Raw genomic sequence first — 26,674 nt, forward strand, 5'->3', positions numbered from 1 at the left:
TATTAAAGCACTGATCTGAAAGGGATTGCTCCCTACTTGTCACTCACAATGCTCCCTTTCTTTCCAGAGCAAGAAACATGCAAATAAAGTTCGACTTTACTATATGTTACACCCAGAGGATGGAGGGCCTCCCTCAAAGAAACTTCGACCGGATGACCCAGTAAGTTCTTCAATATTTTTTGTTAGCATTTAATCATATTCTAGCAGCTTGCTCGCATTGCTCTCCTTAACCTTGATTTGGTATGAAGTATATATTAACATTCAACTGCAATGTTAAACTCACAAGTACTCTCATTTTAAAATCCAGAGAAGCCAATTATATATGGTATATGATTCATCCTAGCTGATAGAAGGCTGCAGTAATTAGGGTTTAGAGAATATAAATAAAGATTGGGGGCAATTATTAAAGTCATTTTAGAAAGAACTATTAGTTCCTTTCAGCTAGTCTTCTTATTTTATTTTTGTTTTTAAAATAGTCTGTTATTTTGCCACTGAAAACAAATTCTGGCTGGATTATTAGGTTTGTTAGGGTTAGCAATGCATGCCAGACAAAAAGCGCAAGAATTCTGAAACAACATTTTTGCTGTTATTATTTACCAGTTCAGGTCCTCTCCAGGGGACCATAAGGAAGTGAAGGAGACAGGGCCATGACAGGACTAGGATGTGAGTCAGGAATGTGTTAATTGCAAGGGGTTGTGGGAAATGTAGTGCAACAGGAGATTGGCTGGAAGAGAGTGACGAGTAGAGAACAGGAGGAACCAGTTGCCATTTTACCTTTGCATCCCCCATGCTCCCTCCCCTTATCCAGGGTGATGATAACAGGGAGCGTGTTAAATTAATAGTCTTAGCTGATAGCAAAAGGGGGTTGGGACTGATGCTACTGGCTGCAGACATCAGCTGCTGTCAAAAGGGGTGGGGTTAAATAAAAGGGGGCTAGACTCTGGGTTTTCAATATTGTAGGGAACAGTGGATCTCCATAAATACAGCCTTCAGGCTAGTTGGTTTGTTATATGGTTTATTATGTTGGCAAAATGTAAATGTATATGATGGTTAAATTATTTGGTTAATAGACTTGGCTTTGAACCACTGCTTCAAATAGAGATGTCAAACCCATCCTATATGTATCTGGGTGATTTTAAGCCATGCCCCATAATCCCTAAACCATGCCTGCTAAACCTAAACCACAGCCCTGCTCCACCACCAAAAAGATCGGACAAACCTGGTAATACTGTGAAATCAGGGTGGGATTTGAGGTACGGCCACAATGGCCTGGAACTAGGGGCCGCATGCCATCTGCCAACTCTGCACCGGGGTGTGGGGGTTAAGGTGCAAAAAGGGAAGAGGCAATGGTGGAGAACAATAGAGAGGGTCAAGGTTCAATATATATAAATATTGTATAATATAATATTTATATTTAATATAATATATTGTATAAATATTGTATATGACTCTTCTTGAGCTAGCAGCTAGCTGGAAACCATAAGGCTCATTCTCCTTACAAGAACAAATTAATGTAGGAGTATTGAACCGCCCTGTTCAGTGGTAACTCCACCTCTAACAAAGAGTCAGCATGTGTAATTTGCAAGCACAAAGAGTAATGCAGAAGCTTTAGGAATTTATTACAACTCAATTATCACCCAAATTCACAAGTGATCATATTTTCACTTAAACAATGCGTGTTTTGAAAAGAACTATGTACATTATTGCGATTAAGTGGCCAGTTACCGAATAATTAAATAATGGAAAAAATTAGAACTATGGTAATTGATTTGATTTGCAGAAAGGCTCCTTTGATTGCTCAAGCCTTTTCTCTACATATTTGCAATTCAATTGCAAGTGGCTACTTTATATTCACTTGGAAGATGCTGTGAGCCTCTAAAGAGATTTCCTTCACTGTGCACTGAAATGAAAATGAAGGAACCTAAAGGCAGAATGTAAAATATTCACAATTGGACATATACTTACTGATTTGGGGTGAAAATAAAAAAAATTGTATGCTGAATGAAACTTGCATCCACATCCAGGATATATGTAGCAGCAGTAATTTCTATGTGTTAAAGGTATGCTTGCTATTAGCAGTTTATTGCACTGCGAGGGCTGGGGGGTGGCTAAGATCATCTAAAATAATATTGTATTATGTGTAATATTATTATTATACAGTGGCAACATATTCCACATTTCAAGGCTGACATCCTTCAGTAGGGCTGTCAGAGCCAATGGGTGCTGGGGGCGTAGTATGGACTGAGGAGGAAGCAGGTACTAGGGAAGAGGCACTGCTGGCAAAATTGGCATTGGCAAGACAGTCTTAACTGTTTATTAGGTACAAACAAGACAGATAAACAAGGCAGGCAAGGTTGGAATTAACTGCATGCTGGATACAAAAAGCAGGCAGAATGCTCAGCTATTGAGTAACATGACCCATTGCGTTGCTTAAAGTGGGGGCTTAAATAAGGAAAGCTCATCCCTGTGCCAGTAGAGACTAGGTGAACCCTCAGTTATTGCCCTGGATATTTATAAACGGTATACTATGTACTATAGCTGAAGTAGCAAACTCGTAAAAAATGTGGTACCTTGTTGAACCCCCTTTGTTGGATCTCAACCGCAAGGGGAGGAGAGTCCTGTGGTTGGTGTGTTTGCAGGTATGTGTTTAGGTGGAGTTTTTATATTATTATTGTCTACATGTGAGTGTGGGATGGATGTGTACCGTATAAAGCAGGGATCCCCAGCCAGTGGCTCAGGGGCAACATGTTGCTCCCCAACCCCTTGGATGTTGCTCTCAGTGCCCCCAAACCAGGTAGTTATTATTGAATTCCTGACTTGGGGGCAAGTTTTGGTTGAATAAAAACAAGATTTACTACCAAATAAAGCATCCTGTATGCTGATAGTGTGCATAGAGGCTACCTAATAGCCAATCTTAGCCCTTATTTGGCACCTCCATGAACTGTTATGATGCTTCTGTTGCTCTCCAAGTCTTTTTACATTTGACTGTGGCTCACGAGGGGGGGACCCCTGATGTACCCCAGGATACAGGGTTAGTTATTTGCTTTATAGAATAGATGTGTCTGTATTTTTTTTTTTTTTTTTGAAATTCGATAAAAAAAAATAACACCCACTTGCAAAATACAAGGCAATTAGGTACAGTGTTTCATTTTAATATGGCTTAGTAATGGCTAATACACGTGATTCTTGGTTATTTAACATAAGAAATCCCAGTTATAAGGATACTCTGTCTTACTGCATGGAATGATCACTAACAGAATGAGAACTCAATAATATACATTTGCTGGGAACTTTGGGAACTCTATTATTAAACAAACTCTAAAGTAGATGCAGAAGATGAAAAAAAGAAAGTGAAAGTAATCTGAATATACCAGCAAATAACTTCAGGCAATGCAAGGAGTGAGGAGGCTCAGACAGAATAATTAAGAAAAATAAAAGCTGGAATAGGCAGAGCAAGGGCAATAAATGTTAATTTGCTGAGCCCTGCATTCGCGCTACAAAGCAACACGTACTTTATGTAAATTGACTGTGCATGTTTTGCCTTTTTTTCAAAATAATTTGTAATAAGGTTAGTAATAGAAAAACATTAAGTGGAATTGTGCTCTGTAGAAAGAGGTTATTAAGCTTTATTACTAATTGCTAATAACTCCATTTATTCCAATGTTTAATTTGGCAAGATGGAAATTTAGAACATCTTCCTGGACACAAAAAACAAAGCAGCAGTCTGGCAGGGAATTTTAAGAGCTGTTTGGTTACTAGGGCTTAAAGGGCAATGCAAGCTTGAATCACAGGAGCTCCACATCTCTTCTTTTAAAAATGTACTAGCCCAGGGTCCGGTCCTAGTCCCTAAGGGGGATATTAATGAGCTTTACTAAACTGTGAATAGAAATGGATCAATTAAACTATAAGGAAAGACTGTAAAGGTTGTTTTTTATTCTCCGGAGAAAAGACGCTTGTGAGGGGACATGATAACTATTTTCTAGTACAGAGGACATAACAGACAGAATACAGACAGACAGACAGGAGTTCCCATAGAAAATATCGACGCACCAGAGGCCACCCCTTTAGATTAGAGGAACGGAGCTTCCATTTGAAGCAGCGTAGGGGGTTTTCACAGTGAGGGCAGTGAGGTTGGGGAATGCCCTTCCTAGTGATGTTAATGCCTTTAAGAGGGGCCTGGATAAGTTCTTTGACAAGCATAATATCCACAGAGAGACAGTGGTGCCATATAGAAGGGTTGAACTACACATGTGCTGTACAGAAGAATGAAGAATTTTTGCATTGTGCATGAGTTCACTTAGGGTGACGCAGAGGAGCAGAGGGAAAAAGAGTTAAAGTGCCTGCAGTGCGGACTGAACCCAAGCCCAGTGCATTTTTAAAAAAAAAGAAGCACCAGAGCTTAGCCATTATAATCACTTGGCACCCCCTAGTAATTTTGACTTGCATTGTCCTTTAATTGCCTTAGCAACCAGGCAGCACTTGGGTAGTAGAAAGACAATGATGAGTAGAGTAGAGGGCCAGATTACAAATATTAGCAATATAAATAATATGTTGTAATAATACCAAATAGCATATTCAGTTGCAAATAACAGATTTAGAAGGCCAATAATTAAAAAAGACCAACTTAAAAGCTGCTTCGAATAGCTCCGTTCAACATACTAAACTTTTAAGAGTGAACTTCCCCTTTAAACTTCTTACTGTCATTCTAAAGCTGGACATACACGGACCAATAATTTCTTTCTAAATGATCAGAATAATAGGAAGTTGGCCATACCCTGCTTGGCCCCTCTAAAGGGGTCTGACCAAATGAACAGGGACATAAATGAAGTTCAGAGCAGCAGAATGAAAGTTGTTGGATTTGTCATAATTTGTACAGAGAGATATTACAAAACTGTCATAAGGATTCATTGTACTAAGCACATGAGGGTACAGGGACCCCTTTATTATTTCCCTTAGAGTCATCATGCCTACATTAACCATACTCTGTCTGAAACGGAGCAAATCTAAATGCTGATTGGTTGCTAGGGGTTACTGAAGAAGAGCAGATTTGCACCTATAATAGCAGTGCAGTAAGTGCATTAGTGTGGATACTGTTTTGCTACATAATAAGATTTTCTAGTATTAACACATTTTTTTGCCGAGATTTGCATCAAAAAAAGTTGCGTCACAATGGGCGCGGTTCGACAACAAACGCATTTCACAGATTTCTCGCTGTTTCACGTATTTTCCTGTTCTTTCACAAATTTAGCAGCGAAGCGAAACGGGACAGGAATAGTGAAAAATGATCATTTGCCGAAATAAGAACACAATGAATGAAGACCATTAGTCTCATTGTTGTTGACTCTTAAAAAATAATTGAGAATGGATTTGGCCCGATGTTCATTTCAAAGACAAAAATGCAAGTTTTATGCTGCCCCTGGGTGTCTCCATTTTATATGAGCAAATGCTCATAAAGGAAATACCTATTAATGATGCTACAGACTAAGCTCTTCTTTTTTTGTAGATATTTTCCTTTCAGGGCATGGTATTTTATCTGTACAATTTACTTCCCACTAATAAATGCGGTAATGAGGTTGTAATAACACTTCTACTAAGGTACTGGACTGTAACGGAAACCCCCCCTGCAAGGCATGAATCGTAAATACTGCTGAAATCAGTCCCTATATAAAATGTCTGTAGCTGGGTTATTTAAAAAGGAGGAATTCTACAATGACAAATATATTGATTATTGATTTTTAAAAAAACTATTTTGCATGTGGACAAACTACTGATGTGAGTGATGGGATTCAGTGTGGATGAATTATTTTATATTTATTATTTCCTGATATTTATATACCGCAACACATTTCAGCAACACTTCATAGAGATTATACGTCATTCAGTCCCTGTCCCAGGGGAGCTTACAGTTTAAGGTCCCTATTACATTCATGCACACTATGGTTCATTTATTCAGTGTGGGAGGAAAGGCCCGCCACCACTGGGAGAATACTAGCTTTCCTATATTGTTATGTTAAATGTAACATTAGCATCATGCATCATTGTTACTGGCTAGGTGGCAACCCTACCCAGGACCCCAGTGCTACCTAAAGAGCCACAGTGCTGCCCATTTATTCTGGCTTTACAAATATGCAATCCCTGTATAGCCTTAATAGGGCTGAGTTTTGCCATGATGATCATATACAGGTATTGGATCTATTATTAGGAAACGCATTATCCACAGAGCTCAGAGATTATCCATAAAGTCCTATTTAAACAAGTAAAAAGGTACTTGATAGGTCCTAATATTTTTTTATGTGAGACATTTTCCATTTTGCGATTTCTTTGCCGTTTTCAGCTAATTTTTTTGTCAAAGCGAAATGGGACAGATTTGCTCATCACTACTATTCACTATTCAGATTGTTAATATCCAGTGCTGCTGCTGAGCAGTGCCGAACACTAACACCCATTGTGCTCAAAGCACATAGATGGACTTATTGCCACATCTATCAGCTTTCATAAATACGTTTTTATTTTATTTATTTATATTGCACCACAGAGATACATGGGGCATTACAAGCATAAATACAAACGGGGGGCAGTTATTATAATTTAGAATAAATACGTAAGAGCTCAGAGTTGCAATACACAATGAGCTGCAGGTTATCTGGCACTTTCTATCATGATTTCTCACACTTCTTGGCGTATGAGTTGCTAATGAGCAGAGGTAATGATCAGCTGACAAAGCCGCGGTCATACTTCAAAGTGTTGCTCGACCTTTCCAGCTGCCGTGCCATTTTCAGAAGTGTAAAAATTCTGCAGAGGTGACAAACAGCTGGCATTATTTTTATATGAAGCAAATTGATCAAATATGGAAAAGTGTCAAGTAACATCAGTCCTGCGCTCAGATATATTAAACCCTTGTGATAGGCCCTTTACAGTAAAAGAGCAAACAGCAACACATAGGGACACATAGGGATGCCTCCGAGCTCCGTAATGCTCTGTGTGAAACCCCAAATCATCACCTCCCTACAATATTAAATTTAGCTGCCAAAATAGCATTAGTTATATTAGATTTTTATTTTTATCTGAGCAATTTATTCTTGTCATGCACCATGGTTTTTACTTTGGATTGTAAGCTCTTGTGTGCAGGGTCCTCTAATCCCATTTATATTATATACAAGTTGTTTCTTAAATGATTATTGGAGCCCTGCTTATTAAAAATTAATGTAAAGTGCTGCATAATTCTATAAATAAATGACAATGAGGATGATACAAAGCAACTTAACTCTTTCCATTCCAGCTTTTTTCGAGCTCAATACTCATCAAAACAATTGGATTTACAGGGACCTTGTCTTTTCTCTTTGAGTTAGTTTTATGCTTTTACCTCCCTTTTGCCTCCATTCTTTAAAATGATTGCTAAACTGCGGTACAATAAAAGCTCATGACTGAATACATAAACAAAATACACTTATAGCAGCTAAATGGAAAGTTTACTACTAAGGAAAGAGTAAAGAGTGATTGGAATGCTTAAAAATAGAATGGCACCAGGCTTACTCGCCTTGCTCATTTATTTTAGAAAATGTAATATTTATCATTTGCCTGACACTTGCTGTGATTTACAAGCACTTACTGGATAACAGGCATAGGCCCTAGGAAATACTGATTCCAGTAATTTATACAATAACCTCATAACAATATAATGTAATGGCTAGACATGTAATTACAGGTAATAGAGAAGTTATAAATGCACTTGACCCACTGGACTGAGAGGCTCCCATGGGATCAACGTTCAATCAGCACAGGGTTACTTTAAGGTTCCAGTTGGCCCAGTGCAAACATCTCTTTGGGGTCCCCCCACAGCCACCCCTAAAGGTTTATGGCAGTACTATCCTCAAAGAGGTGGGCTTAAATATAATAAAGCAAGCAATAGACAAATGGTTGCTGAAGTAAAGGTGGGGATGTAGGTGCCATACCCTGGATCAACAGCCATGGGAGGGGATAAGGTGCAATAAATCCAGGAACATACATACCCACATAGATAGCTGCATCCATATGAACACATCTACTTACACCAGCAAAGACACAAATGCATTCTTATATAGACATATGCAGCCACACATTCTAACTCAGGTACTGCACATAGACACTTCCCTTGTGCGATCACAAACACTCTCTCACTTTCTCAAGCTCTTATACAGACACTTGCTCACTCATATATCCTATTCTACTGTCACACAGTCAGGAGCACTGCCGCAGTGTCATACCCATGCACACCCTGAAATTGGGATATACTGTATGCATGTGTGTCTGTTAGTATGGAAATGTATGCATATATTATAAGTATGGAACTGTGTGCCTATGTGATAGCTGCTGGTTGGGCGGATTTGTTAAAAGTATACAGTATGTACTAGTATGGGTTTATGGAACTTTGCAGGTCCACCTAGTATGATTGCCAGTATGGTAGATATATGGACCTGTATGTATTGTGTGTCTTTTAGTAAGGGCATGTATGCATGTATTTTGGTAAGAATGGAACTGTGTGCCTATGTGATAGCTGCTAATAGGGGTATGTTACCCTGTGTAGGTGAAGGTATATGTACCAGTATGGGTTTATGGGCCTTTGCAGAATGATGACCAGTATAGTGGATATATGGGCCTGTATGTATTGTGCATTTAATAACTGCCTCAGGAACTTGCTGGGAGGTGCAGGGGAGACAGGCTGGTGGTGCACCCACTGACAAAACCTTTTGGAAGGGTACAGTAAGTTCCCATCTCAAGCCAGGACAACACAGCCATCACGCCATAGGGTTTAACATTCCCTCCAACTTGCATACAGCAGACACCTTGGTACACATTTCAGTACATTACACACCCTTCCCCACAGTGTGGCTAGCACCAGCCAGGGAGCTGCAACTGTGAAAGGTACACAGGCAGCCATGCCAAAGCCAGCCTTTACCAAACATTTATCGCCCAACTCACCTGGAAGGAGCAAGGGGACAAGGGAAAGGTTGGTCAGCAGTCTGGCCTTTGGGGGACAAAGAGAGACAGGCTCCCTGTGCACCACAACCAGTGAGGAACCAGCAGTGATTATCTATATAAAGAAACCCTCAGAGAAGGATAGCCATAGGAGGAACTTGGAGCCGCAAGGTGCATTCAAGTGTCGATGAGCGACGTGTCCTGAAACCCACACCAGTTCAACAGCTAGCCATGGAGCTAAGCTATCCAATAAGACTGTGGGACTTTAGGCATCTCTCATATTGTCAGCAGATAACATGACTAAAGAGCCTCATAAAAAGGTTATGGGCACCACAGTGGGCAGCCAGTTGTGCCAGAAAGGATGACAGGCAGTGGCGGGCTTGACCAGTCACATCCTCCTAACACACACTTTGGCTTCCCACAAAGCAGGCAGAGTCTTTAAGCCACCCAGAATGGCGGTTAACAGGGGTGCGCACAGGTGCAATGCCTTTCCTCCACCCCAGCTAGGTACCCAGGTAGGCCTATGGCAGGGGCCATAAAGTGGAGTCATTGAGCTTGGTCCCTCACTCCTCCTTACCTTTATCACCCCATACCATCTTGGACTTCTTCACAACACATTTGTGAGTCTTATCTGCACTCAGCAAGGTCCATGACAAACCTCAGCTGGGCCTTCCAAAGGACGTCACAAACCCTACATTCACCCAGTGGGAACAATAGAGTGTGTACAAAGAGCAGGGAGATCTTGACGTCTGTTATGACACAGACTGGGATTTCCTCATCCATGGGAAATAATTACAATCCCATTACTATCACTATAAGAGGGTCCAGCAGGGTACCCTTTGCCTGTGGGCATGGGTTAACAAACACACTGGGCTCTTACGTGTAGCAAACACAGCGCCAGATATGCAAGGACATCACAGAACTGTTAGTGCTCAATCTCATGTGACTGAATGCCACTTGTCCCTCTAAGATGTTGGACACCAGCTGTCACTGGTCACACTAGTTAGCACAGAGAACTTACACAGACAAACCAGGCCGCCAACTAAGAGGAGCCATGCACCACCAACCACATCACTGAGAAAGCGCCATCTGTAAAGCCCTTCATTGTCCAGTCATGGAAAGGTTTCCTGTGTTTAGTCAAATTAAGTCAAAGACTCCACTCCTGGGAGTGACCTGGGTGCCCATACCCAGCTTCCCCACACTAGCGCCTGGATACAACTTCCTGATTTTCCCCTTGTAGTCCTAGAAGTCTTGGGGGGGGGGGGTGTGACCTGGCTGCCCATACCCAGCTTTCCCTCCTGACTCGCCTTGCCCTCCTGTGGCCAGATTGTGGTAGTGCATGTGGAAGTGCCCCTGAAGTCCTGGATGTATCAGGGGGGAGTGACCTGGGTGCCCATACACAGCTTCCCTCACTAGCGACTGGATACAACTTCCCTGTTCTCCCCCTGTAGTCCTGGAAGTATCAGGGGAGTGACCTGGGTACCCATACCCAGTTTCCCCTGACTAGCACCCGCATACAACTTCATGAATTTCCCCTTGTAGTCCTGGAAGTCTTGGGGGGGGTGACCTGGGTGCCCATACCCAGCTACCCCTCCTGACTCGCCTTGCCCTCCTGTGGCCAGATTGTGGTAGTAATTATTATTACTATTATTATTATTATTTCTATTACAATCTTTACTTTTTCACTATTATTCTTATTGTGAGGAGTGCAAAGCAATATCTGTTTCATTTCAGGCCGCCTTCCCTTTTACACCTGGGTGGGAGGGTCTGCCTTGGCCCTCAGTGCCATAGTAGCTGGCTGCTGTGTTCACATGTTCCTTTACTCAGAGAAGGAAATGAACCCGGACACTAAACAAAACCTTCCAAGGAAGTATTGCGAGAGGATGGATCCCTGTTTCTGGGGGTGGGACCTGGTGGTGGTGCCACCTGCGCCTTGAATTGCTGTCAATAACGGGCAGTAAAAGGGTTAATATAATTCTAAGCAGGAATATTACTCTACTGAATGTGCTCTCCTACGTGCAAGCTCAGTGTCTGTGTGCAGCCGGTTACGCTAATCTGTGCTGACTGAGGAGTGATTGGGTTGTCTCTCTGCTTGGTTTGGCACCATGTTTGGTTGTGCAAGGTTTATGCCCCACAGGCATCTCTAATTATCCTGCTGTCATTACAGGCTGCACTGCTTTACATACTCAAATGTCCTATTGCTGTAGCACGAAGGAGTAATGGGTCAAGGGAAATGAGTATTTGTGGTGATATATACGCAAACTGCTGTAAGATGCCACAGAGTATAGACAGTCATTATTTATTGGGCTGCTGGAGGCTGTCTGGGCCTCATAGTACTTGGAACGCCAGGGCCTATTTTAACTGCAAGATGAGACCTGATACTTTATATAAAGGTTAAACATAAGAACAAGGCTAAGTATCTACAGGCGGCTTTTGGTTAAACATTCAAGGGTGCTGAGGACAAACCATTTTAATGTGTATATTCTTTAGATGTTTCAATTTGCAAATGTTTGTTGGGTGTTGGATATTAAGCCATTTTGATGGAATATTTCATATTGATGATGATCAAAAGAAAGCATTGATTCAATGGACCCTTATTTTCTATACAGGATTCTGTTGTTTATTTAATAGTATAACAAGGCAAAGGCCACCACCGCTTCATAGTGCCATTTTTTTGGTAGGTCCAATCCATCTATTGATCTGTTTAAAGTATGAAGGGGAGAGGCTTCACAGGCTCATTATAGGACTTTCCTCTTTGGGCCCATTTGTGACACCTTTGTATAAACCAAAGTCGCTAATATATACGGTATGCGATCAGGGGAGGGAGGTCAGTGGGACTGATGCTTACCGGCATGGATCACGTCTGGGTTGGTGGGGCCCATGTTGACTGGAAAAGTCGACGGGGTACATTTACTAATGCAAGGTGTAGTGCAAAGTACAAAATTGCAAACTACTACTTGCTTCTATACACACACACTATACTTGCATAGTGACACAAAGGAGTCCTGGAATTCAAACCTGCATTGTTACCTCCAGGCTCTCCTGCATGAACTGAGCAGATTGCAGTTACTGGTGTGCAAGTGCTGTATTCATGGGCCTCCTGTACCTTCTGCCTAGTCCTTTATAAATAACTCATTTAAAAATTGAGGCCCCTTCCAGAAGCCTACCTCCAACTTTCTGAACCACATCAACTCTCAATACTACCCCACTACCTTATACCACCCAGAGTTGAGTTGCCAGTCTCCATCTCTAGCCACTTGACTTCCTCTCTGACTTTCTGGCATTTAGGAGCATGCTCAGTTGAAGCCAGGACCAGGGAGAGGAAGTCAAATGGCTTGATAATCACTGCTGTACTCCGCTGCCTTTGCCAAGATGTACTACCTGTGGCTTAGAGGGCACTAAAGGGGGCCCAAGTTATGGAAATTGGTTTTGTTCTCTTTTAAAGATGGCAGCTTATTGGCCTTTGCATGGGGCCCACAGATAGTCCTTCCTGACAGATATCTGGCTAAAACACTGCTAGATGTTGATTAGGCAGGTTTCAAAATTCTGTTGGGGTGAGGGGCACATTGACTCACTGGTGCGGCCCTCACCCCGACAGTCATCATCCCGTCATCAGGGAAAGATCTGGCCATTTGGCAACCTCGCTGAACAAGTGGATCTTTCAGTGTATGGCCATCTTAATTTAACAAAAATATAATCTCTGTTTATGTATATGAATGATAGCATCACACTATGCCAGCCACTGAGTGCTACGAAAATATTCATTACATCGACAGTAATAACGTTTTCCCCTCAAAATCGATAACTGGGGCTTCTGAACGCGGAACACAACATACTAAATTCATTCTTTAATATTCAAAATAAATATATCCAGGCAGCACATTATAAAGCTTCTTGATCTCTTAGTTTGGAATATTGCTCTTTGTCAGTATATTTTAGCGATGGATTGCTGCTCCAAAAGGAAAGGCAATCTTTACATTCTTATAAATGCAGCGACTGTCAACACAGAACTCCAAACATTTGATTTACGATAGCTACAACTGGCCATGTGTTCTGTGCATTCTGCTGTTTAACTGCCCGAGGATATATTGTGAGCCTTGTTTATTGAACTCCTGCACAGTAATAGCTATACCATTTTTACTAGGAACCTTGTCTATCTACTGTCCTTTATAGAAAGTAATTTACACATACTGCCATACTGTAATCTGTTACTCCATCCTTCTCTCATATAGCCTTTTAGGACTATTTTACTCAAAATGCAATATCCGATTCTGATTTTGGTTTTTTTTTCTTCACAGAATTGGATTTATAAGCTGTATTTGTGAGTAAACCACAGGTCTCTGCTCTCCAAAATAGGTGTGTAAAATACAAAAACATCACAGATTGTGGCCTTTCTTTCACTTTGCAGACTGCATTCTGCTGTGAAAATGACCCTTTATACAGTATGTGTTTCCCCACCTCACTCTAAAACAATAAAGAAAGATTTCTCAACTATTCATGAAATTAACTCTACAGGCATGGGATCCCTTATCCAGAAACCAATTATCCAGAAAGATCTGAATTACGAAAAAGCCATCTCCTATAGACTCCATTATAAGCAAATACCGTATATACTCGAGTATAAGCCGATCCGAATATAAGCCGAGGTACCTAATTTTACCTAAGAAAACTGGAAAAACGTATTAACTCGAGAAATGCAGCCGCTACTGCTAAGTTTCAATAATCAAAATAAATACCAATAAAATTACATTAATTGAGGCATCAGTGGGGTATATGTTTTTCAATATTTATTTCAAAGAAAAACAGTAAACTAGCTCTGTAAGCGGAGAAGAGGGTCAACAAAAACAATATGAGTACTACCCCACGCTCATTGCACATTGGCAAACTGGCAGCAGACCCGGTCCCGGAGGAGATGTAAGGGGAAATAAGTATTGCTAGTGGGAGCCTAGGCCAGGGCACTGGAGGGTCTGGTTGCAGGTGGCCTAATTTGCACACAAAGAAGAGAGGGTGCTAGTCTAGAGGGATAGAACGAGGTATAAGTATAAGCTGAGGGTGACTTTTTCAGCACATTTTGGGTGCTGAAAAACTAGGCCTATACTATATATAGTAATTCTAATTTTTAAAAATAATTTTCTCTGTAATAATAAAACAGTGCCTTGTACTTGATCCCAACTAAGATATAATTAATCCTTATTGGAGGCAAAACAAGCCTATTGGGTTTAGTCAATATTTAAATGAATTTTAGCAGACTTAAGTTATGGAGATCTAAATTACGGAAAGATCCCTTATCCAGAAAACCCCAGGTCCCGAGCATTCTGGATAACAGGTCCCATACCTGTACTAGTATATGTCTTTTGTTTAAGATTAATAGACTGGATGCTTTCCTGGGTAGGAACTTGTGCAAATGACAAATAATAACTAACCTGCTGTATAAATGCAATAGCAACATAATAATATGATAACTATTAATCTCATCTATTATTACAAAATTGTTCCTTTAGTACATACCTGCTTATATCTTTGCATTTCTTTGGTTTCAGTTCATTCGACAGGGTTTTGGTTCTCTCGTCAGGGAAATCTACGCTTGTCACACTGATCGAGTTACAGAAGGGCCAGAACTAGGGGTAGGCAGAAAGAAGAGGTATATGGGAAGTGCCCCCTAATTTGCAATTGGTCTTCATTTTTTATTTGTGTGGTTTTTTTCTCACTTTTTACAAACAGCAACTCTCTAGTTTAGACTTTCAGCAGTTATCTGGGTGCTAGGGTTCATATTACCTTAGCAACCAGGGAGTGTTTTGAATGCGAGACTGGTATATTTATAGGGCAGGACCTGGCTGCTGGGGAAAGTGATCAAGTGTAGTGATGAGTGAATTTTTTCGCCAGGCATGGATTCGCAGTGAATTTCTGCATTTCGCCATTGACGAATTGTTTCACGAAAATTTGCCGCGGAAACATTCGTCATGTAGACGCAAGCAACAAAAAATAGACGCGGGTGACAAAAAAAAAATTGTGCGACAAAAAAAATTTTGCAAATTTTTTGCTGTTTCATGAATTTTATGGCGAAGCGAAACGGGACAGATTCACTCAGCACTACTATCAAGTCAACGTACTGTTTCATTATTACAGAAGAAAGGGGAAATTATTGGAAAATCATAGTTGCTCGCTTATAATGAACTCTATGGGAGATGGCCTTCCCATATTTCAGAGCGCTCTGGATAATGGGTTTCCGGATAATAAATCCTATGCCTGTAGTGCAGACTTGCAGTGGCCAGATCATTTGGAAAGGAATAACGTCAGATTTCATTAAGTGGCGACTGCCTGCATGTTGCCTATAATTTGTGAGCTTTCTTGTTCAATGAAATGATTTCTTTGAGTCCTCCGAATTTCCATAATTGTGGTCAGTTTTGGGATCTCCTCCACTTCATTCCTTGCTGCGCCTCTGTGCTTGCTATACCAAACAGATGGCCTACTTTCATTTCATTTTAATAGGTCTACCAAATTCCTAGAACAGAGTTTCAAGATGTGTTTGAATAAAATTGTACGCAGAGTTTAAAAAAAAACAAAAAACAAAAAAAGTGTTTTCCTTTTCACCTACTTTAATTCCCCAAACATTTTATAAAAACATAAGTACAGCATTTTCAGTACAAAATGATGCGTTTTACATTCTCGGCTATTCACATTTCTTGCATGCTGAGATCTCAGAATATTATATCTGTTTATCTGTCTGCTGGTTTCCTGCTGGGCACCAACTGGCACTGTCTAAATATTTTTAGTATTTGTAATGTAGAGTGGCACAGCGCTTGCCTGAATGGAGAAAGGGCGGCTGCTGCGGCGTGGGTGAGGGGCAGACTCTTTATAAGCACAGCGCTGCGTGATGGAATATAGCATGTCACATCCTAAGTGGCATTTTTTTTCCTGTGACATTTATGAAAGATAAAACATATCAGCTGGTCGGAGCATTGCGGTAGGCATGAAACATCATATTTGCAGCTATTTCTTCAATTGGTTGACATTTTTGCCCCTTGTTAACCATGAATGGAATAAAAGAACTGGAATAAAAAAATAAGAATGGTTTCATATTTGGAATCAGATATTAATTAGTAAAAGAAATTTCCTCTCAATTGTTTATTTATAATGGATGACAAATAGTTCTATTTAGTTGTAACCTTTGCTAGATGGAGTTGCTTCTGAGAAAGGGCCCCCCCAGGGCAAATGGTCAAGGGGACAGGGCAATAACAAGGCTAGGAAAGGCTGGGAGAGTTTGGATTTGAGGGATTGTGGGTAAGGTAATGTGTGGGCTGATTGGTTGGGGGTGGAGGTTACGATCAGGCAGAGTAAAGGATAAGGGTGCCATTTTGCCATTTTACAGCTCCCACCCTCCCTCCCTAGTTTAACAATCTCACTAGTGTTTTGCCAGGTGGATTATGGGTCAGAAGTTGGGGGGGGGGGTTGCAGCCAGGACTAGTGATGAGCAAATTTTGTTAGCCAGGCATGGATTCATAGCGAATTTCTGCATTTCGCCATTGGCAAATTGTTTTGCGAAACTTCTGTGAAAATTAGGCGCAGAAAAATTCGTCACATGTGAAAATAATTTATTGTGTGCCTAATTGTGCACGCAGGCAGCGAAAAAAAGACGTGGTCGACCAAAACAGACAAAAAAAAATTTGTGTTACATTTTCTTGCCGTTTTGTGAATTTTATGGCAAAGCGAAATGGGACAGATTCACTCATCACTAGCCAGGACATTATGGATGGGTGAGGATTCAGGGAAGATGAAGATTAGGTCTGAGACTGGGGATGGCAACCATAGGCCGGGGGTAAGTTTGGGGTGTGGTTGTTGGAGAAAAGGTGTTGACTAGCCACAGGGACCCAATTGTGGGTAGGGGCAGGAATAACTCCCACAGCCTTCAGTGGCCCTTGTTATTATGTTGTTTAATGATGTTAACATGTTATTGTTAAATGATACTGTTTATAATTATATCATTTTTTAAAGTTGTAAATAAATGGGCTGTGTCCTTTTCAATCCAACAAAGGTGTGAGTTGTGTTGTGTTTAGCATGGAGAGGAGCCATCAATGGGGTAAGGGTACATTAAAGGCTTAAGGAGGGCGTCACATTGGCACTGCCCTTGTCATATAGTCAGGCTTTCCTGATGGCTATTGTTCAACATATAATCCTTACTGATAGTCATTGGGATTCATATTCATATTAAAGTGCAATTCATTTTCTGTGAAAAGCTTAAACAATGGAAAGCAGCTTATCTAGAATGTCTGTCAAGCATTTAAGGACACGTTATGCAAAAGACAATAAAGAGGATCTGTTGAAGGTTGTTTTCCAATGTTGCAAGTCCTTTAAAACGTTTAACTTTGTGTGACCCACGTATAATTAGCTCTTTCTTATTTAATAAGTGCTGAGCTTACTTATCCTTAATTGTGCGGCTGCCATGGGTTCTCAGGTGACTAAATTTCATTCGAATATCACAGGGTATTTCTTTAAAAAACTGTTACCAACCTAAAAAATGGGAATGATATTTAATTTAGCCTATATATATATATATATATATATATATATAAAACAGATACTTGATAACAGGTCCTATACCTGTATTGTCAAAAGTGCCATCACAAATGCCAATACATTGACAATTCAATACTTTGTGACAACAGTTTTGCGAAGTTTCATACAGAATTGGTTTTGTAAAGATGGGAGAGGAAGAATCTAATTGGCCTGCACAGAACCCTTACCTCAACCTGTGAGATAATTCTGAATGATCCAACATCAGTGCTTAATCTCTTGACTGGAATCAAATCCAACCAAAAATGTTCCAACATCTAGGAGCAAGCCTTCCTAAAAGGGTAAATGTTGTTTTAACAGCAAAGAAAGGACCTACTTTATACAAATACCCTTGTAATAGGAATGAGATGTTGCACATACTGGAGAGGCAATGAAGCTCTAATGGGTAGTAAAACATAGGAAAAGAAGTCTTGATTGGATAAGTAAAAGGCAGTTGTGGGGCAAGTCATAAAATTGGGAGGGGGAGAAAGGTGCAGAGTCAGGCCAGAAATTGTGGAAGTGTGGGGAGGGGGGGAAGGATGAGGAAGGTTAAGGGCCCTTATGCACAGGCATTCATCAAGTTGCTTTCCACCAGTGTTGGGCACTTGCTTGCACCTCATTGAGCACAGAGCAATCCAGATGAATGAGCTGCATGAAAGAACTCGGGATGAAACGCCCATGTGTAAGAGCCCTTAGGGTGGATTCTTGCCCAGTAGTGTAGGATTTCTCTAAGAAGTCAGCAATGAGAAACAATCTGTTGTTAATGGTCACAGTTTGGTGGTAGGATTGCTTGCTACATGATAGGGTGTATATCTCCTAGGCTTATAAGCACAATGGTGCTACAGGTGTTCTGTGGTCTCCTCAGGCAGGGGGGCCAGGACAATGGTACTTTTATGGTTATACTTTTACTTGCCCACCTGGGGTTCAGCATTGGGGTGGCAAGTTAGGAAGCACATCTGTGTTGGCAGCAAGCATTCCAAGAAAGATTCAATGAGAATGGGCCTTCACATCACAAAGCAATAATACAATAACTCCCATTTGTGCAAAAGTCTCTCTGAGGTAGAGCTGATAGAAGGAATAACTGTACATATTAAGGTATCAGTTATTCCTAAATGAAAATAAATATGTTTACTGATATCTTTTTTAAAGATGAAAATAGATGGAGGCATTGCGCCATAACTGCTCTACGTTTAAGCTAAGGAATTACAAATTTACCAAATTAGGAAATATATTGACAAGCTGTAAGCATGGAATGGCAGGTGTTTTGAACTGATAACATTTTCCCTAAGTTATGAAGAGATTATTAGGATTACAGGATCATTTCATGGCAGACATAAAATAGTATCATGAAGATTGTTAGAGACCTCTAGAGCCAATATTTTTTTTTCAAGTTTAGAATTCAAAAGTTTATCATTCTCTCCAGTTTATTTACATTTACTGTATTACTGTGCTGACTGAAAATACCAAATGGAAATGTTTGTTGTCTTTTAAAGAAGAACTAAAGCCTAAAAAAAATGTCTATAAACATAAAAACACCATGTGGATGGAAAACACTCTCTGACGCTGTGTGCGTGTTCCTAGCTGAAATCCATGCTGGCAGCTCAAGACCCCAAAGAAAAGGAAAGCTTTGTAATTTGGTAGCTTGGAACGGGAAAGCCATATTTATAGATTTTGGATTTTTCATATGTACATTCCAAAAATATATTGTTTCCTGGGGTGAACCTATTGTTGAAACAGTCAGATTTCTAAATCAGTTGTATATCCATATATCAGATAATTATTTATATATATATATATATATATATATATATCTCCCTATGTCTATCTTTTTTGGCATTTAAACCCTTAAACCCTGTTACAGAAGTGGAATTACACAAATATTTAGAAAAAATTAAAAAGCCCAGCTTGTCCTGAAAAAATGATCTATATTTTTCCTAGGCAAACTAAATCCCCCTTCAGTAAATGTCCCTAGTGAAAAAAAAAAGTGAATTGACCAGTGAATGAAATGCAAAATCCTTCTGGCAAAATCACTATTACAAGGCTCATGTAGATGTGGGTTTGTTGCCACACCAACACATTTAATAAGAGCGAAAGACAAATTCCAAAAAATGTCCATAAAACGTAATCTGAAAGACAAGTTTCTGTTTACTAAGGCGGAATAGACAGTGATAACAATTTGCACCAGAAAATAATGCAAGAGCAGGTTTATTAAAGTGCAAGCACTTTTGCCATTGCAAATTTTCTGGTGCATACATATATTATCTCCTATTATCACATTCATGCTACGTAAGTTGTCTCACAAGGTTTACTAAAGATTATCGCCAGAATTGTCGCCAAATATAGACAAAATTGTCGCCAATTGTTATCATCACCTGGAGAGTGATGTTAGGTGAAACATAGCCAGAAACCGCATAGTGGGAGCAATATAAAGTGAGTTTTTAAACAGCAGCGAGAGGTAGTGATTGCACTGGGGAATAATGATAATTGTATTATTGAATTAATTAAGAAAAATTAATATAATGGGAAAATAACTGATTCCTGAAATTATTCTATTGCCCATAAGTATATTAAATAATACATTTATAAATTGCTAAAAATACTATTTTATATAAACTATTCATTAATGTGGCCATTGGCAGTGGCAAAAAAAAAAAATCCGATAATATAATAATAGCATTTAACCTAAATGAGCACCAAAAAACGTTGGCAGAAATAACACAGAAACAAACTGCTACGCTTGTGTAAATATCGCCACTTATCACAAGACAAGTAAACATGGGAGCTGCATCCATTTTATTGGAGAGATAATAGGTGATAGTTTATAGACAATTTTTACGAACTTTAGACGCTAAAATCTGAAAACTGTCTGTTTAAAAGACAAATTCACAAAGTGCAGATAGATTTTTGAGAATAAGGTAAAAAATCTGACAAATCTATCTTCACTTTTATTTATTTACACAGAAGCTTGTGGTCTTTTGAGTGTCAGTGACACTGCACATGCTCAATGTGCTCTGTGCTGCTGTTGAGAAGCTAAGCTTAGGGGTCATCTGAAACATCCAGACATGGTCTACAGGTCTGATTATTAATCAATTCTGATGCCCAATGCACTGGTCTCTGTTTATCTAAATGAATTGCTACAGTAATGGGCCTTACTGTGTATCGTGAATTTCATATTGTGCTTGTATACAGTATATTGTCAGTCAATTCCTCATTTCAGGTAACTGACAGCAGCCAGGGCATGTGCTATAAGGCAGGAGAAAAGAAAATGGGGAGCTACTCAGGGCATTTTAAGAGGCACAGATCTTCCCTGCTAAAGGGTTATGGAGCTATTGGGTACGGATGCTGAAGACTTTATGGAATTTCATTTCTAGCCTCATTCTTTGTTGAACTTTTGTTGGAACCCTGAAGTTACCACCAACTTCAGACCTGGCAGTGGCTCCGGGGTTCAATTTACATTAGAGTTCAGCAGTTGCGGCCATTTTGGCCAATGCAATGAAACTGAGTTCTGGGAAAAAGTGGTGCATTGTGGGGAAAAAATATGGCGATAGCACTCAAATGAGCTTTCCCATCTCTGTACTGGGTTTATGTAATGTTTACATATTTTTTAGTAGACAGAAGGAATGGTGATCCAAATTATGGAAAAATCCCTTGTGGAATGCAATATTTCTTTAAATAGATATTTCTGTAGATAATTTGGGGGTGTAGAGGAAATGTCCTATATACACAATATTCTTTGCTTATAGTAAACATCCATTTCATTACAACATTAAAAACTACTTTAGATGATGAATTTTACCATTGACTTTGGAAATCAATGAATAATCAGGCAGCCTAACATAGCCATTAAACGTTCCACCATGCAAATCAATAGAGCTACTAATAAGAAATGCGTAGGTTTTATGAATTCCCCTGTAAATAAAAATGATGCTTAGTTAAAGCCCACTCATGGTTGGGGATTTATACTCCATATTGCTTGTCAATATCTTAAAATGATCTTTATTGTCTTAGGAGAGGATAGTAACTTATGGGCCGCTATTATGTCTTATGATTAAGAAGCTGCTATGACAAGCGATCACTCATCACTGTTTAAAGCATTAATCAGATGAGCATTTCATTGTACAGGTATGGGACCTGTTATCCAGAATGCTCGGGACCTGGGTTTTCCGGATAAGGGGTCTTTCCGTACTTTGAATCTCCATAACTTAAGTCTGGTAAAAATCATTGAAACATTAAATAAACCCAATGGGATTGTTTTTCCTCCAATAAGGATTAATTATATCTTAGTTGGGATCAAGTACAAGGTACTGTTTTATTATTACAGAGAAAAGGGTAATTATTTGTAAAAATTAGAATTATTTGCTAATAATGGAGTCTATGGGAGATAGCCTTTCTGTAATTCGGATCTTTCTGGATAATGGGTTTCCGGATAAGGGATCCCATACCTGTATTAACAAAAATAATGAGCTGATCCTGTATCTGTCATGATCAAAAGCCAAATGTGACGATGGATACCAAACTGAGTTGGCCAGTTGTGACCAATGTTGTATTTTTACTGCATTTCCTTCCCTGAATTTTTGGATCACTGCATCCTACAGACACACAAAAGAAAGGCACATGTAGAGAGCATTGTATTAAACTATTTACTTACATGCATTCATTTATTTAAATTGTATTAAATTATGTATTTTATTTTAAACTAAATTATAAATCATATTCACTTGAAATTAGTTATTATGCATATGAATTTATTTGATATACAAACTAATTGGGAACTCGCTTCCTTTGTTAACAGTATGTGACATTTGGTATTTGACAGTTAAACCTTGGTAGATGCATATTTGGACTCACCTCTTTACTGTTTGCCAGGCCCGGATTTGTGGAGAGGCCACAAAGGCCCGGGCCTAGGGCGGCAGAAATGTAGGGGCGGCATGCTGCCCCACCGCAACGGAATTTTTAAAGTTTTTTTTCAATACGGAGCAGTGGGAACTTCTCCCCACTGCTCCGTATGGGGCTTTAAATGTATGCGCATGTGCGCAGGGGGGGCGGGGTAGGGTGGACGAGTTGTTCGCTCGTTCGCACATGCGCATGGGGGGGGGCGGGGCCGGGCTGATCAACGGGGGTGGCCTAGGGGCGTCCAGAAAACAAATCCGGCCCTGCTGTTTACTGGTAATTAAACAAATATTTGATACAAACTATAGGTTACACAGCTACAGGTATGGGATCCGTTACCTGGAAACCCATTATCCACAAAGCTCTGAATTACAGGAAGCCCATCTCCCATAGGCTCCATTTCAATCAAATAATTTTTTTTCAAAATTATTTCATTTATATCTGTAATAATAAAGCAGTACCTTGTACTTGATCCCAACTAAGGTATAATTAATCCTTATTGGAGGCAAAATAATCCTATTGGATTTATTTAACATTTAAATGATTTTAAGCAGACTGAAGATATGGTGAGCAAATTATAGAAAGACCCCTTATCTGGAAAACCCCAGGTCACAAGCATTCTGGATAACAGGTCCTATACCCAGTATATGCACTGATTAGTCTTTACATGTACTTACATTTTGGATTCAGTTCGTGTCCCCACAGAATTCTAGAGTTGGGGCCCATTTATAAACAATGGGCAGTAACCCATAACAACCAATTTGTGATGAGATTTTTCCAGCCAGCTGCAACTAGAACAATGACTGCAAACCTCTGATAGTTGCCATGGGTTACTGCCCAGGTGCAAATTTGCCCAGTTTTTATAAATGACCCCCATTGTGGGCTCATGCAAAGTTGTGTGCATCATAACTAACGCATTATGCACCAATATTAAGTTGACCTTTAGTATGATGTGGAGAGTAATATTCTAAAACAATTTGCAGTTGTTCTTTATTTTTTTCTATTTGGATTGTTTTCATTGTTTTACTATTTTGTTCAGCAGCTCTCCAGTTTGGACTTTTAGTAGTTACCTGCTTGCTAGGGTTCAAATTACTTTAGCCACCAAGGAGTGATTTGGACAAGAGAATGGAATATAAATAGAAAAGGACCTGATTAGAAAAACAAGTCATAAAAAGTTACAATAAAATTATAGCCTCACATAGCAATAGTTTCAAATCAAAAGAAGGATCCTCCAGGGAAGAGAAAGTACATCTGCCATTGATTCTACATGATCTCGGCAAGTTTTAGCTGGTGAATTGTGGGATTCGAATTTTTAGCTCTTTTGACACATAGTAAATCTCAAAAAAGTTGCACATTTTTTTCTGCCAACTTTTAGCGCTAAAAATTCCAGATCGGTGGGGTGAGAATCCAACAGTTAGTAAATGGACCCCTAAGTTGTAAAAATGATATATACAACTTCATGTATTCATGTGGGGGAGGAACAGGCATTTGAACCTGTCAGTTTGAAAAAGCATTAGTTAAAAGCATCCGTGTAGGACTGGAAGTATTTAATGTATTAGTTGTGAGCCGGGAGAAATCCTCTTACTCTACAGCCTAAAGTAAATGCTCCGAGACTTAAACAACTGCCTCACAGGGGATACTCTGTCATAGTCAAGTTAAATGAAAGAGTGCTGAAATATTCAGAGAGAGTCATTTCCAGCAGTATTACAGCCATGTTTCAGTAGGACATTCTACTCATTATAAGAGGATTAAACACCATTACCTACTGTTAAAATAATAATCTGTTAAAGCAGAAACCTAAAACAGGCACACATATAATGGAGCTGATCTGTGGACATGTGGTGTACCTATAGCAGCCAATCAGATCTTTGCTTTCATTACATAACTTCTCAGTTTGATCAATTGGTGCAGCCAATTTAGACACCATGTTCCTTTAGTCTATTTTTGGTCCATATTAGGTATACCTAACCTTCAGCTCTATGGTATTAATAACTGAACAGCTGGAGTACCAAAGTGCCATGTTTGCTACCTACATTGCAGCTCATTTTTTCCCAATTCCGGCATTATTCTAAGAGCAGGGTTGTGTTAGCCAGTGCTCTGCAATATTATGATGTTGAAGATTCACTGGGCGCGCTGGTCTGCTGCACCTATTCCCTGCCTAGGGCAACCTGGAATATACCACCAGCTTGAAGGTGACAGTAGCTCCAGTGTTGATGTTTATGAGTGTCAAGTAGACATTTCATCAGAAGGTGGCACAAACACATTTATGCTGAGCACAACTATAGAGAAGGTCAAGTGGCATCTTTAGATTAAATGAATATTGTCATGGGAAAATATGTTTTTTTCAAAACACATCAGTTAATAGCGCTTCTCCAGCAGAATTCTGCATTGAAATTCATATTTCAGAAATGCAAATAGATTTTTTAATATTTAATTTTGAAATTTCACATGGGGCTAGCCATAGGGGCACATTTACTAACCCACGAATCCGAATTGGAAAAATTCTGATTGGAAAACGAACATTTTGCGACTTTTTCTTATTTTTTGCGTTTTTTTCGTCGCCTTTACGACTTTTCGGAAATTGTTGCGACTTTTTCGTTACCAATACGATTTGCACGAAAAAACGCGAGTTTTTCGTAGCCATTACGATTCGCTCGTATCTTGTCGCGACTTTTTCGTATTGAGCGCTCGTAAGCGGCGGGCGAAACTTTCAGACTTAGCATGATTTTGGAAGCCTCCCATAGGACTCAATGGCACTCTGCAGCTCCAACCCGGCCCAAGGAAAGTCTCCCATAGGGCTCAATGGCACTCTGCAGCTCCAACCTGGCCCAAGGAAAGTCTCCAATAGGGCTCAATGGCACTCTGCAGCTCCAACCCGGCCCAAGGAAAGTCTCCCATAGGGCTCAATGGCACTCTGCAGCTCCAACCCGGCCCAAGGAAAGTCTCCCATAGGGCTCAATGGCACTCTGCAGCTCCAACCTGGCCCAAGGAAAGTCTCCCATAGGGCTCAATGGCACTCTGCAGCTCCAACCTGGCCCAAGGAAAGTCTCCCATAGGGCTCAATGGCACTCTGCAGCTCCAACCTGGCCCAAGGAAAGTCTCCCATAGGGCTCAATGGCACTCTGCAGCTCCAACCTGGCCCAAGGAAAGTCTCCCATAGGGCTCAATGGCACCCTGCAGTTCCAACCTGGCCCAAGAAAAGTCACCATACTGAAGCTTGAATGAATCCGAATCTTTCGTACTCGGCACGTAAGCTGCGAAAAAGTCGTGACTTTTCACGCAAGTAGTAACGCTACGAAAAAATCGCAACATTTTGCGCAACATTCGGAATGGCTACGAAAAAGTCGCGACAATTTTCCGAAAAATCGCCAAATACCGATCATTACGAAAAAAACGCATTCGGCCCGTTCGTGAGTAAGTAAATGTGCCCCATAGTCTTCATTTCCCAGGGTGCCACAGCCATGTGACCTGTGCTCTGATAAACTTCAGTCACACTTTACTGCTGAGCTGCAAGTTGAGTGATATCTCCCCCCTCCCAGCAGCCGATCAGCAGAACAATGGGAAGGGAGCAAGATAGCAGCTCCCAGTAGATATCACAATAGCACTCAATAGTAAGGAATCCAAGTCTGGCTTTGGACTCCTCCAGTTACATGGGAGTAGGAGAAACAATAGGTTACCTGAAAGCAGTTCTAATGTGTAGCGCTGGCTCCTTCTGAAAGCTCAGACTCAGGCACAATGCACTGAGATGGCGCCTACACACCAATATTACAGCTAGAAAATACATTTCTTGGTTGAAGAATAACATTTAAATGGTAGAGTGAATTATTTGCTATCTAAACAGTGTAATTTAGAAATAAAAAGTACCCCATAAAAATCATGACAGTATCAATTTAGGTACCTTTCATGATGGTGCCATCTTTCATCCATTTTTGTATGATTGTAGACAAGCCCTTTATTGTTCACTAAACTGGAAGTATATATGGGGACTTCTGTACAAACACAAACACCAAAGAACTAATTTTGCTGCATTTTTTTAAAAAATGTAGCTCCTTAAAAGGTCTGTTTAGTGTTATGTAGAGCATGCTTTTCTGAGTTACTTGCAATTAGTCTTCATATTTTATTATGTTTGAATTTAGAGGTATTTAGCTTTGTTTTTGTTCAGCAGTTCTACAGTTTGGAACTTTAGCAACTATCTCGTTTCTAGGATCCAATTTGCCATAGCAAATGGACTACGAGTAGGAGAGGCCGGAATAGAAAGATAAATCATAAAATGTAACTT

At 40.0% G+C, this 26,674-nt stretch overlaps 1 protein-coding gene across 1 annotated transcript in view; it reads left to right on the forward strand.

Moving 5' to 3' along the window:
• The window catches only part of zmat4 (zinc finger matrin-type 4), a 256,147-nt gene that overhangs the window by 61,737 nt on the left and 167,736 nt on the right, over nt 1–26,674 (forward strand). The window contains exon 3 of the mRNA XM_002936438.5: nt 68–160. Within this exon, the coding sequence (XP_002936484.3) occupies nt 68–160 (93 nt within the window). The remainder of the gene's footprint in view (nt 1–67; nt 161–26,674) is intronic.

The sequence above is a fragment of the Xenopus tropicalis genome, chromosome 7 (genome assembly GCF_000004195.4).
Source record: "Xenopus tropicalis strain Nigerian chromosome 7, UCB_Xtro_10.0, whole genome shotgun sequence".
In the NCBI taxonomy this organism is placed as follows: Eukaryota; Metazoa; Chordata; class Amphibia; order Anura; family Pipidae; genus Xenopus; species Xenopus tropicalis.